At 39.7% G+C, this 14,718-nt stretch overlaps 1 protein-coding gene across 6 annotated transcripts in view; it reads right to left on the bottom strand.

The window, feature by feature from the left end:
- ago4 (argonaute RISC component 4) overlaps nucleotides 1–14,718 on the bottom strand; it is a 51,263-nt gene that overhangs the window by 29,436 nt on the left and 7,109 nt on the right. For 3 of the 6 annotated variants that reach the window (XM_067426675.1, XM_067426674.1, XM_067426673.1), the window contains exons 2-9: nucleotides 11,226–11,397; nucleotides 9,986–10,106; nucleotides 8,973–9,154; nucleotides 4,958–5,094; nucleotides 4,731–4,865; nucleotides 2,690–2,761; nucleotides 870–957; nucleotides 644–791 (exon numbers count right to left, since the gene is read on the bottom strand). In XM_067426675.1, the coding sequence (XP_067282776.1) occupies nucleotides 644–791; nucleotides 870–957; nucleotides 2,690–2,761; nucleotides 4,731–4,865; nucleotides 4,958–5,094; nucleotides 8,973–9,154; nucleotides 9,986–10,106; nucleotides 11,226–11,397 (1,055 nt within the window). The remainder of the gene's footprint in view (nucleotides 1–643; nucleotides 792–869; nucleotides 958–2,689; nucleotides 2,762–4,730; nucleotides 4,866–4,957; nucleotides 5,095–8,972; nucleotides 9,155–9,985; nucleotides 10,107–11,225; nucleotides 11,398–14,718) is intronic. The other 3 variants (XM_067426678.1, XM_067426676.1, XM_067426677.1) reach the window with 1 other exon arrangement.

A 14,718-nucleotide genomic window follows, 5' to 3' on the forward strand; every position in this document is an offset into this window, starting at 1 on the left:
TAATTAGAGTCTCTCGAAGCATCCAAAATACATTTGGGTCCAAAAATAACAAAAACTACGACTTTATTCAGCATTGGCTTCTCTTCCGCGTTTGTGTTCAATCCTCAAATAAAGATTCAAACGGTTATGAATCAGCGAATCGATCAATGATTCGGATCGTCTGCCAAACTGCAGAAATCACGTGACATTGGCGATCCAAATCATGAATCGATTCGTTGATTCATAACCGTTTGAATCTTTATCTGAGGATTGAACACAAACGCGGAAGAGAAGCCAATGCTGAATAAAGTCGTAGTTTTTGTTATTTTTGGACCCAAATGTATTTCGGATGCTTCAAGAGACTCTAATTAACCCACTGATGTCTCATATGGACTACTGTGATGATGTTTTTATTATTTATCTTATTTTAAGCAAAAACTCTCTTAATTTTGAGTTTCTTTCCCCAAAACAAGACAATTACTTTTGCTTGTCTAGTAAATACTTCTTGTTTTAAGAATTTTTTGATGTTTGTACTAGAACCAACCAAGGCAAAAATGCTAAGTATTTTTTGCAGTGAAGAATTGTGAGATATTTAGACTAGAAACAAGAGAAAATGACTAATTAAGAGAAGCATCTTTGCAGTGAGTATGGGCATGGATCTCACCTCCAGGGGCAGGTAGGTGTGCTTCTGTTCTTGCCCCACCTGGAGACAGGGCAGGTGGGGGTATTTGAGCTGCAGGCTGTACTTCTGCTTGAAATATTGGGCGACGGTGCACTCCATGGCCTGCCCATTCTCAAGCTGCAATGGAAACCTGCATAGGAGAGGCAAATGGTGGGTCATAATAACACATTCATTTACAAACTCTGATGAAATGTGCTGGGAAACTAACGTCTGATGGCTGGCTGGGCGGCGTGTGACGTTGCACACTCGGTACTTCCTCTTCATCTGACCGCAGTGTGTGACCTCCACTTTCAGTCCTAAACACACAATGACATTCACTCAGCAAATCAACACAGCCAGAAGTGAAGCAGAGTTGGCCCTTGATGCAAGCAGCATTTCTATGAAAACAATTAATCAGCAAGGATGCATTAAATTGATCAAAAGTGACAGCAGAGAAATTAATGTTACAGATTACTTTTTTTTTTTTTTTTAAATGCTGTTTTTTGAACATTTAGTCAAAGAAGCCTGAAAAAATTTTGAAAAAATTATAATTATATATATAAAGCAGCACAACATTACATTTCAACATCAGCTTTGCACAGGAATAAATTACATTTTACAATATATTAGAACTGCACAATTCTGGATTCATTAAGAATTATGATTTTTTTTGTTTCACTTTCCCACGATTCTGAACAGAAAATAACGTGTAATGTACTAGAGGTTCTGATACAATGTTATAACTGCTTCAGTCTATTTGAAAAAATATTGAATTATTGAGATTTTTTTATTATCTCGAGTGAATGATTCAATGACTCGTTTCATTACTGGATGAATCAGTGTTTTTGTTTGAATCTTGAGGGAATGATTCAATGAATCACTCACAGAGACTTCACTTGTTTCAATACTGGATGAATCAGTGTTTTTGAGCGAATCTATTGAGTGAATGATTCAATGACTCACAGAGACTTCACTTGTTTCATTACTGGATGAATCAGTGCTTTTGAACAAATCGAGTGAATGATTCAATGACTCACTCATGAAGACTTCACTTGTTTCATTAATTGACGAATCAGTGTTTTTGAGTAAATCTTTTGAGTGTAGGATTCAATGACTCACTTATTTCTTACTGATGAATCAGTGTTTTTAAACAAATCTCGAGTGAATGATTCAATGACTCACTTATTTAATTATTGGATGAATCAGTGTTTTGAACAAATCGCGAGTGAATGATTCAATGACTCACTCATAAAGACTTCACTTGTTTCATTACTGGATGAATCAGTGTTTTTTAAATGAATCTCAAGTGAATGATTCAATGACTCACTTATTTCATTATTGGATGAATCAGTGTTTTGAACAAATCGCGAGTGAATGATTCAATGACTCACTCATAAAGACTTCACTTGTTTCAATACTGGATGAATCAGTGTTTTTGAGCGAATCTATTGAGTGAATGATTCAATGACTCACAGAGACTTCACTTGTTTCATTACTGGATGAATCAGTGCTTTTGAACAAATCTCGAGTGAATGATTCAATGACTCACTAAAAGACTTCACTTGTTTCATTAATTGACGAATCAGTGTTTTTGAGAAAATCTTTTGAGTGTAGGATTCAATGACTCACTTATTTCATTATTGGATGAATCAGTGTTTTGAACAAATCGCGAGTGAATGATTCAATGACTCACTCATAAAGACTTCACTTGTTTCATTACTGGATGAATCAGTGTTTTTTAAATGAATCTCAAGTGAATGATTCACTTGTTTCATTACTGAGTAATCAGTGTTTTTGAGCAAATCTCTTGAATGAATGATTCAATGACTCCCATTTTTTAACAGTCTCATCTACTGGTGTAACAATGTAATTGATACAGTCATTAATTGAAGCATTAAGTGTCTTTCAAAAGGTGATTTACTCTATTTTGATCTCTACCGTAGACATCAGTGTTTATATCCAGACTATAAGCTTTATTATTAATGCTTTGTAAGACAGAAATAATGATACTGTGTGCTTGAAAAGGCTGTTTGTGAAGCGGTTTCATACCTATATATGACACCTGCTCTCTCTGGGTCAGCGGCAGCGCCAACTCAGATCCCAATGTTCGCTGTGATCGTACTTGTCAAAGGTTTAATAGACAATTGGTAATTGTGCAGCTCTACAATTGAAAGTACTTTCATAATATTACTGTATTTTTGATCAAATAAATGCAGCCTTGGTGAACAGAAGAGACTCTTCAAAAACATTATCTTTCAAAATAATCTTACAAACCCCAAACTTCTGAACAGAAGAACTAGGGGTGTGACGAGACCCTTATCTCACGAGACGAGACACGAGATCGGGTTCACGAAAACGAGACGAGATCTTTAGAGTATTTTTAAGAAATACTAGAAACTAAAAATAGTTTGCAGGTGCATTTAAAATGTTTTAAAGCGGTAGCTCACTTTAAAATGACAGAATAACATTTTAAAGTGAACTACCCCTTTATCTACTCCTCTTCTAATGAATTTCATTCAATTTTTTTACTTTCTTAAAATGAAGTATCATATAATTGCAAAAGACAACAGTACTGTATTCTTTCCTGTTTGTTTGTCTCTTCAGACCTAAGAGGCGCTTCATTTGACCTCCTAAATGAACTCCTTCCAATGAATTGATCACAGATATTAAGTGCAAACAATAACCATAATCAAAGACCAATTTTGTCTTCAAGCATACAGATCTAAGAGACGGTTACAAATAGATAGCTCTAATATTTGGAGAAATTCTCATGCCTCAGGGGTCTCTCGAACAGCGGTAACTTATTGAAATAAATTGCGTTTGAATGCACGTTCCCGTTTACTTTCTCGATCATGCGTATACTCTGTGATTAGGGATTAAAATATAAGTCTGGCGCTTCTGTTGCGCAACGAATCCTTCGCCGCTCTTATCACGACTAGGTCATGAGAATATGCACTGCAAAAAAATGCTTTTCTTACTTAGTATTTTTGTCTTGTTTCTAATCCAAACATCTAAACATTCTTAAAAAACAAGGTTATTTAGCTTACCCCACTTGCAGATTATTTCGCTTATTTTAAGCAGAAACTCAACAAAAAAATTTTTGAGTTATTTTTCACTCAAAACAAGACAATTTTTACTTGTCTATTAAAGGGTTAGTTCAGCCAAAAATGAAATGTCTGTCATTAACTCCTCTCCCTAATGCCGCTCCACACCCGTGAGACCTCCGTTCATCTTCACACACAGTTTAAGATATTTTATATTTAGTCAGAGAGCATATGCAAGTGTATGCACACTATACTGTCCATGTCCAGAAAGGGAATAAAAACATCATCACAGTAGTCCATATGAGACATCAGTGGGTTAATTAGAGTCTCTTGAAGCATCCAAAATACATTTGGGTCCAAAAATAACAAAAACTACGACTTTATTCAGCATTGGCTTCTCTTCTGCGTTTGTGTTCAATCCTCAGATAAAGATGTCAAACTGCTGAAATCACGAGACATTGCCGATCTGAATCATGAGTCGATTCGCTGATTCATAACCGTTTGAATCTTTATTTGAGGATTGAACACAAACGCGGAAGAGAAGCCAATGCTGAATAAAGTCGTAGTTTTTGTTATTTTTGGACCCAAATGTATTTCTGATGCTTCAAGAGACTCTAATTAACCCACTGATGTCTCATATGGACTACTGTGATGATGTTTTTATTCCCTTTCTGGACATGGACAGTATAGTGTGCATACACTTGCATACGCTCTCGGACTAAATATAAAATATCTTAAACTGTGTGTGAAGATGAACGGAGGTCTTACGGGTGTGGAGCGACATTAGGGAGAGGAGTTAATGACAGACATCTCATTTGTGGGTGAAATAACCCTTTAAATCTTTCTTAAATGTAAGAATTTTTAGAAATTTTGACTAGAAACAAGTGAGAAAAGCATTTTATTTGCAGTGTGACGAGACAGCTTTTCACCTCAACGAGAAACCTCGTCACAGTTTAGTCTCGCGAGATCTCGTGGCATGAGATCTCGTCACACCCCTAAGAACAACACATTCCCAGCAATACATGATGAACCTTTACACTGCTCACCTCGGATCTCCTTGGTGAATTTGACCCGTTGTGAATCCGTGAGGGGTTTGGTCTGCTCGTTGATATTTTGGATGTCCAGAACCTCACACATGAACTCGATGACGGGCTGGGCTCGGTAGAAGGCTGTAGCTGACACTGGAGTGTGTGAGTGTGTGTGTGGGGGAAGAAGGAAGAGTTTAAAACGGGCCACACAGAAAACACAGAAGACTTCGGAAGATAAAACATACCATCTATATTGAGCATCATGTTCCACATGGCTGGCCGGACAGACTGATGAAAACCGAACCAAACTTCCCTCCCTCCTCCCAGCGGATGATAATATCCCTCAGGTGGCGAGAAAAACGACCGGCCTACTGGAGTGTACCTGTGGCGAAGATCAAACACAATGGCCCTCATTTATCAAAAGTGCGTACCCCAAATTTCCAGCGCAGACCCAAACCCACGGTGACTTTTGTTTCTTAGAGAGACAGCATTGTCTAGATGACGCAAGATGCTAGTACAGTAACAATAGGAAACACCAAGAACCATACCAAACTAAAGTGTCTAATAACAAAGGGTAATATTATTTTGTATTACAAAATACAACCGTAGCAGGGCTCTACGCTAACTTTTTTCTTGAGGAGCACTTGTGCTCCTAATTTAAAAAATGTAGGAGCACAGTCAAAAATTTAGGAGCACATTCTAATCCATCAAACACATTCCAATTATAACTTTCCCATTACAGGACAATATTTGTCCTTTAATGTCCAGGGTCATTTTTACCATTATAAGAGCAATGCTTTCTAATCTTATTAAATTTATGCATCATCTGTCAATTTCTTAAATTCAACATAATTCTGACATAATATTATCATTAACTTCTGAGAGTACAGCACTAATACACACACACAAAAAAAGCAGAACTGGACTTCATACAATCAAACACCTATGCATTTAATGCATTAATGCATGGGTTAATGTTGTATGAATGTTTTACATATAAGTTTTTGCAATTAGAAATATGTACAAATTAAACTTTAAAAGTTTAATATTTTAAATAAAAAGCCAATGCAAAGTAGAGCCCTGCACGGGCCTCAAATCTAGGCCCTAGCCCGGCCCTGGCCCGAGACGCTGAGGCCCTAGCCCGGCCCTGGCCCGAGACGCTGAGGCCCTAGCCCGGCCCTGGCCCGAGACGCTGAGGCCCTAGCCCGGCCCTGGCCCGAGACGCTGAGGCCCTAGCCCGGCCCTGGCCCGAGACGCTGAGGCCCTAGCCCGGCCCTGGCCCGAGACGCTGAGGCCCTAGCCTGGCCCGAGACGCTGAGGCCCTGGCCCGAGACGCTGAGGCCCTAGCCTGGCCCGAGACGCTGAGGCCCTAGCCTGGCCCGAGACGCTGAGGCCCTAGCCTGGCCCGAGACGCTGAGGCCCTAGCCTGGCCCGAGACGCTGAGGCCCTAGCCTGGCCCGAGACGCTGAGGCCCTAGCCTGGCCCGAGACGCTGAGGCCCTAGCCTGGCCCGAGACGCTGAGGCCCTAGCCTGGCCCGAGACGCTGAGGCCCTAGCCTGGCCCGAGACGCTGAGGCCCTAGCCTGGCCCGAGACGCTGAGGCCCTAGCCTGGCCCGAGACGCTGAGGCCCTGGCCCGAGACGCTGAGGCCCTGGCCCGAGACGCTGAGGCCCTGGCCCGAGACGCTGAGGCCCTGGCCCGAGACGCTGAGGCCCTGGCCCGAGACGCTGAGGCCCTGGCCCGAGACGCTGAGGCCCTGGCCCGAGACGCTGAGGCCCTGGCCCGAGACGCTGAGGCCCTGGCCCGAGACGCTGAGGCCCTGGCCCGAGACGCTGAGGCCCTGGCCCGAGACGCTGAGGCCCTGGCCTGGCCCGTGTCCGACAGCTTATCAAAATTCTCGGCCCGAGTCCGACTGGAGCCCGTTTGTTTTTGTTTTTTGTTTTTTTACATTGTTGCAGCCATTAAAATAGTTCTGTTTTGTTTTTAATGTCAAAGTAGTTATTTTTCGTTTCGTTCCTTTATTAAGTTAATTTAGAAAAATGTTTAGAGCATTTTTTTGTTTGTTAAATTAAAGTTTTAATTTTTTTAAGTGACAACCAAAAGCGGCCAGCGGCCGACAGTGAGTTAACCGCATATTTAATTAATTTAGTCTCTCAAATCAACTCTTGACTTGTCTTGCCTATAATAAAATCCATAAAACACTTCAAGCATCACAATGTTAGTTAATTTCGCCAACTAGCCTAAAAGGCATTTTTGACGAGCTGAGGCAGGCTGATTCTGCTCGCGGCTCTCGCAAACGGAGCTAAACAAATAAAATAAAAAAAGCACATGCAGGTTGTCTTATAGCCTACCTTACACCTACGCAAATGAATATGAATCCCATCTTCAATTCCCGTGGTATGCTCATTTAACGGAGTTTACAGCAACGGAAGCAAAAGATTAAGATGCATTTTATTCAGCAGCTTATTTCAGATTCAAATACCACATAAGAGAGCGCGACGCACTGGTAAGATAATGATCTCATTCATCTCATTCATTTTTATTGAAGATGATGGTGTTTTTGACTATCTTAGACTTATTTTAAGTTTCATTTACGGCCATTTGCGTTGGCTTGCATTAGTCATTTGCGGCGATGCGTGTTGCAGCACCATCATATCTATCTGACTACAACATATAGCCCATAACACATTGTGACACATAATGACATTTTCAATACAGAACAAATTATTCTTTTGCCGTCAAAACTATGGATATGGTATGGGCCGGCTACTGCCGAAGTTGTCTTTGCTGTATCAATAGGCAATATATTTATATTTAACATGAAGTATAGGGCTTCTCTGTACATTAATAGCAGCAGACGCCCCGCGGATGACACGCAACAGAAACGCCACGCTCACACCACGCTTGCAGTGTGTCTCCGTGCTGAAGAAACGCGCGCTGCTGCTGGCGCGGACTCTGAACCTATGCTCTGAACACTGTGCGAGCCATCTTGACAGTCGCGTTAGCTATTATGGTCTCGTGTTGTTTCCACCAGCGCAGAACTCATTGTTCCTTTTAATTGATAAAATAAATATAAAACGAAGGAGAAGCCTATAAAAAGGCCCGAAGCCCGGCCCGCGTTTTAGGTATGACGTGAAAATTGGCCCGAAGCCCGGCCCGAGGGGCGTAAAAAAGTCGGGGCCCGTCGGGCTCGGGCATAAATGCAGGGCTTTAATGCAAAGTATAAATATGAAAATAAAACCGCCAGTAGGTGGCGGCAAGTCATTCAGTCAATAGTTCAAAACACAAGATTCATTTGAATCGAATCGCTTGGAGATGCGAATCAGTTCTGGTGAGGCTTTGATTTTCACAAATAGACAGTGTTGTGGCTAAAACGTTGTTACTCAATATCAACTTGTCTATTGGATTTTTGTACGAGATCAGTATCACACATGCAATCATGCCAATACTCTGAGCTTTAGCAAGCCGTCACTTTTGGCGCCAGGCGCTTCATAAACAGAACCGCATGCGTCTCGCGGAAGAACATTGCAGCCGGATCTACTTCTCTCTGTTTGTGGCGAGTCACGCAGATATTGTGCTAATCCGCAGCGGGAATAACTTATTTTGTGTGTACAGTGATTCAGAATAAGACAAAAACCCGGTTTGGAAAAAATCTTCATGATATACTTGCTCATTATATACATTTAGTATTTTTTTAAACAGCATGAGTGATAAAGATTAACTCAAGGGCTTTTTAAATGTATAATTAATACATTATTGTTTGATCCGCTAATTTCTGAGCTTGTTTATGATAATCCAAATGTGGTATTTCCAGTTCATTTTGATTTGGCTGTAAATAAACAGCGCGAGGCGTCTGGTAAAGTGCACATGGCTGCGTCGTCACACACGTTTCACTTTGTAAACAATCGTTGTTTGAAGTGTGTTTGAAGTGTAGTCCGTCGCACACGTGTTTGCACTTCTTCTGCTGACTGAAGGCATGAAAAGCAGTTGATTGAAGTAGGAAACGTAGCCTATCAGTTTCTCAGTGTTGATTCACTCCGTGTTGTAGTTTTTATTCCGATTGTATTACACATCCATTCATGGATATCACGCCAAAATATTTTTTCACAGTCGCACGCAGTAATTTTTAGGTGTAAATGCGCCCAAAATGGCCGTTATGTAGAGCCCTGTGTAGATACGTTGCTTACAGATCGTTCACTCAATCCTTCTAGCAAACGTCTATGGTTTTATCTTAATTCATCCTGCCATGTGTGAGGCTTACCGCATGGAGGGCAGGTGACGTGTGATGACATCCAGAGCCTGGACTGAGTCCTCCGGAACCTCATTTAGGTGACCAGAAAGAGCCTCCAGGAGCATCTGCAGACTCACCACAGACACCCATTGCAGAGACACCTTAAAGGTCTGGTCCTTCCCCTCGCCTGGCAGAGTCACCTCCAGATCCACCTGCACCGCACGGTAAAAAGAGTTTAAAGGGGTGGTAAAACACAACTGTTCTTACTTTAGCTAGTGTGTAATGTTGCTGTTTGAGCATAAACAACCAGAGGTGGACAGTAACTAAGCACATTTACTCGAGTACTGTACACTTTTTTTGAGTATCTGTACTGTACTTGAATATTATTTTTCGGTGGAGGATTTTTTTCTTCTCTAAAAGGTTTGTTGTTGTTGTTGTTGCAGACGGTCTATCACTAATCTCTCTTATAGGGTCATATACATTTTCCCAACTTTTTTTGAACACTGATCAGTTTATAGCAAAATGGAAGACGACGGTTCTTAGGAATAGTGTGTGCACCCATAGCTATGCTTTGAAAGTATGTTTCACCTCCACGGTTTCCCTATTTAAATACAGTTACACCAATAGTTGCACGACCTAGTATGGTGACAAAATAAAACGTGGCGCTTTTCTAAGTTCACTGAGACGAGAGAGGTTGGTGTCAACTCGTACCTCAATAACAGTTTAATATGAAAAAGCAGTGAAGTATCCCTTTAATCTATATATTTTTTAATGAAAATGAAAAGAGACAGAGTGGTGTTTTAAGACATATTTCATTTTATTGTACCCTAAAATATACATACAGGAGCGAGAGCGAGCTGTCATTGGGGTACCTTGAACACGTGTCTATTTCGCTTTAAATGCTTGATTTATTCACGCATTCAATTTGCTTAATTCGCTCGAATGCTTTCAAAATGTTCACACGTCCAAGTAGACACGAATTTGGCACTGTATTCGCGTTTGGTGTGAATGCAGCATCAGACATTTGCTGGAGCAATCATTACCCGATCTCTCCCAATGGGCAGCGGATGCGCCGTATACATGTTCCTTTTGCCATCGTAACCTGGCTGCCGATCCCCAAAAATCTGCATCTTGAAGTGTCTCACCATCGTATCCACCACCTCTCTGTGCCATAAAACAACACAAGCTTAAATACACACAACTAAAAATGAGGGAAATTCAGGTTTGATCAGAGGAATAAATTACACTTTACTATATATTCACATAGAGAACAGAGGATTGACACTGGAATAATATTGCACTATTTTTACTGTATGTTACTAAATTAAATTCAGGTTTGATCACAGGAATACATTACTTTTTTATATATTCATATAGAAAACAGCTGATATACATTGGAGGAATATTACACTATTTTTACTGCATTTTACTAAAATAAATTCAGCTTTCATCACAGGAATAAAATGTAATATATTTATACAGAAAACAGCCGTTTTACACTGAAATAATTTCACTATTTTTACTGTATTTTATAAAAAATAACTCAGCTTTGATAACAGGAATAAATTCATTTTTTGAACATATTCACACAGAGAACAGCTGATTTACACTTAAATATCTCACTATTTTACTGTATTTTTGATCTGATAAATGAGCAGAAGAAACATTAAAAACTACCTTTTTCAACATAAGATAATAATTTAGCAGCAAATCTTCATATTACAATGATTTCAGAAGGATCATGTGACACTGAAGACTGAAGTAAAATATTAGATAAAAACAGCCATGGTGAGCATAAAAACCTTGGTGTGAATAAATCCTGAAATTTATAAATAAAGTAAAAAGTGAACTAAATGTCTACACTGCAAAAAAAGCTTTTCTTACTTAGTATTTTTGTCTTGTTTCTAGTCAAAATTTAAAATAAAAAAATACATTAAGAAACTTTTATTAGACAAGCAAAAGTAATTGTCTTGTTTTGGGAAAAATTACTCAAATTTAGGAGAGTTTTTTCTTAAAATAAGATAAATAATCTGCCAATGGGGTGATGAAATAATCTTAATTCAAACAGAAAACAAGATTATTTTTCTCACCCCACTGGCACATTATTTATCTTATTTTAAGATAAAACTCTCTTCATTCGAGTTATTTCTTCCCAAAACAAGACAATATTTTTTACTTGTCTAATGTTTCTTAATGTAAGAATTTTAGATATTTTGACTAGAAACAAGACAAAAATACTGAGTAAGAAGAGCATTTTTTGCAGTGTAAAGAGCAGGCCCTCACCTGTTGACCCGGCGGGGTCGCTTTTCAGGCTTGATGTCGATGTCATAATGATAGACATCGATTTTGGGGATCTGCACCTGGAAGTGATTGGCCAGCAGGCGAATTGGCTTCCCTACCGTACCCAATCCGGGCCGGCGTGGAGGCTGGAAGAGGGAGGGGGGGGCAGGCGGGCCTGGAACACACAAACACAGCCAATGAAACCTGGTAACATCGCTAGGGTTGGGTATCTGTCGGGCGCTAGGGGGCGCTATTGCGCATCTTCTGAATGAGTCCTGAATCTCCTGATCAAAACACACGTGAGGAAGACGCAGTGAAACGAGCGATCGCATGTAATCATATGCATATTAAAAGTAACCTGATCATCATCAATAAACAGCATATGAATCAAAACTGCCTAATGTTACTGAATGAGATGTGGACCCAGGACGAGCTCCAGGACTGTGTAAGCATTAGGGGTGTAGATGGACTCGATCTCCTCATCTGTGTTTGATCCTCGCTCTGAATCTGATCTGGAGTCAGTCTTTCAGAAAAATTTGATTTTCTCAGCTTTTTGTTCAAAATGTTGCTTTTTTTATGAAACCTACCCATATTCAAGTGTTGATAAAAAAGGAATACATGAAGCTAGAATAAAACTTTTTTTGTTTAAAAGAAGAGGGTCAGCTCTTTATTTTGATATATTGCATGCTCAGATATTCATTTAACAAAATATTCTATGGGCTATTAAATTTTGGTGAAAATTGTCAAAAACCCTGGCGGTGGCTGGCAATGTTTTTTTTTAAACGCTGGCGGGGAAAGAGTTCATTGACCATCGCAACGACTAGCCGTGGGCTCAGATGTCTCCGAGATATGATTTGTCTTGTGTAAATCTAACGGCTGATCTTTGGTACCCGCGCAGCGTTCTTGATAAACGGCGAGGCTCTTATAAAATACAGATTTTACCGACACTAATTCTGATATCTATGGTAATCTGCAGGAAGCGTAAAAATACATTTTTTGAGGTGTTTTTCATTCAGTGAGTCTTCAGTAATAGCCTACCTCTAAATAAAATAACACCATTTATTTTCTTCTCAAGTAAAAAATTAAGATGTTCGATCACAGCTCAGCTGTATTGTCTAATTTAGTCTTTTTTCCTTCGGTTTTATTAAAAATATTCACAAACTTGTTAACGTTGTCATGAGCAGTGTTGGGAACGTAACTTTAAAAAAGTAATTAGTTATAGTTACTTGTTCCAAAAAGTTAGTAACTGAATTACTCTACAATAAAAGTAACTCGTTACCAGGGAAAGTAACTATTTGCGTTACTGTAAAAATAAAAAAAATAAAAATTGCTTTTTTTTTAAACCAGTTTTCACAAGTCAGTAAATGAGTGTAGCTTTAAGCCTCGTTTATACTCGACACGTCCGCACGAGTGCGACGGTGCGCGTGGCAAAAATGACGTCAGCGCTGAGTGCTCGAGACCCCATTTCGCTTTGCGGTTTGCATGTCAAATTTTGTAACTTTGCATGCGGCTCCGCAGAACAGACAAGTGTTTGTACATAACTCTCGATATTTATTGCCAGTGTTGATCAAGTTACGTGTTACACTTTTTAAAAGTGTTCAAATATGTAAATAACGAACATTATAAACAAAATAACGACTTTATCCACCATGACCCAGAAGAGAAGGAGCGCCGCTATCCGCGTGATTTCACGTCAGACACCATCATGGAAGACAATAACTCGGCAAAGTCATTATTTAGATATTTTTTGCGCACAAAAACTAGTTCTCGTCGCTTCGTAAAGTGATTGTGCAGCCGCTGTAGTGAGATGGGCTGTGTGTCGATGTGTTTAGGGCCTTTATGGGTCTTGTGAGTGGGAATGGACTGAATGCCAATGGAGGCCTATCTGAAGCCTTTCTCAGCTTTACACTAAAATATCTTCATCTGTGTTCTGAAGATGAACGAAGGTCTGACAGGTGACATGAGGGCGAGTAATTAATGAAATAATTTACATTTTTGGGTGAACTAACCGTTCAAACTGTGTGTGAAGAAGAACAGAGGTCTTACGGATGTCAAACGACATTAGGGCGAGTCATTAATAAAAGAAATACAATTTTTGGGTGAACTAACCCTTTAATTTCGAGCCCTGCATAACATGACCCACAGCGGAGAACAATGACACAGATACAAGCAACATGACAGCCACCTTGACCTTTAACCCACCAAAGGGGTAAAAAAGCCCAACAGAATAAGGAAGAATAATAGGCCATCATTACAGCCCCGCCTCCAGGACGCCCCACACAAGCCATCAGACAAAAGGCTGAGTGTGTCCGCCGCAGGGTCACATGATCCACACAAAGAGATGCTGGGTAAATCTAGCTACATCTACGCCAAAATACTGAAAACTGTAAACTCAATCATACTTACTGTGGCAACGTGAAACAAAATCCAGCCGTAAAAATTGGATTTACTGCATGATGTGCAACTTGACACTTGAGTAAAAGTATCTACTGCGTGATCTGTGAGCCCAATACTGACAATAAATGTAAAATAAATGCAATGACCTTTTTTTGCTTTTTTGTGTTGCTCATCTAATTTTGATATCTCATTATGTATGATGTCTTGATGTTTGTTTCTTTAGCTTCTCGTTTTTACACGGTTTGCATGGTTTACTAGTCATTATTTTGGCAACAATTATTATAAAGTAGCATTAAAAATGTAATAACAAAAAGTCTAATTCTCCACCATATACCATTTAAGTTCACGTCAATCAGATATCTATTGATGTGAACTTCGTTAAATGTGCGGATCGGATTTATATTAATTTAAGGTAAGACATCCTGCATGTTTTTTGTAATATGTTTTATTTGTAGATTGTATAGGCCGGCGAGCAGAGCCCAATCGTATGAGGGGCATTGCAAGACAAGTCAAGTGTTGATATGAGAGACTAAACTGATCAAACATGCGGTTAACTCACTGTCTGCCGCGGGCCGCTTGCTCAGCACTTTAAAAAAAACAACTTGAATTTAATAAACAAAAAATGCTCCAAACATTTTCCTAATTAATTTAATAAAGAAACGAAACAAATTATAACTACTTTATCATTAAAAACAAAACTGACCTATTTTAGTGGCACACATAGGAACAGTGTGAATTATCGGACGGGAGGATGTAAAAAACAACACTGGCTCTCTCTCGGTCGTATCTGAGGTCAATCCTCAACAACACCATTACGTTATTGAACTAATGACTCTATAATCAGCTAAAACGCACACGCTGGTTACTTTTCTTCCTGAACAAGCGCGCACCCGAGTGTTGCTCACACACACTGTACACTTGCGTGGCATACACCGGTTACGGTAACTTGGGGCGATGTCAAATAACATCAAATAATGTTTCAGCATGTTACAATAATTATATCGCTCGAGTTAATAAAACCTATTCCCTAATGAATGCGCATTCGGGGGAGGAGTTCCGATTATCAATAATTCCCATCGATCCTCGACTATCATTTTTG

The sequence above is a fragment of the Pseudorasbora parva genome, chromosome 19 (assembly GCF_024679245.1).
Source record: "Pseudorasbora parva isolate DD20220531a chromosome 19, ASM2467924v1, whole genome shotgun sequence".
NCBI classification, from domain to species: domain Eukaryota; kingdom Metazoa; phylum Chordata; class Actinopteri; order Cypriniformes; family Gobionidae; genus Pseudorasbora; species Pseudorasbora parva.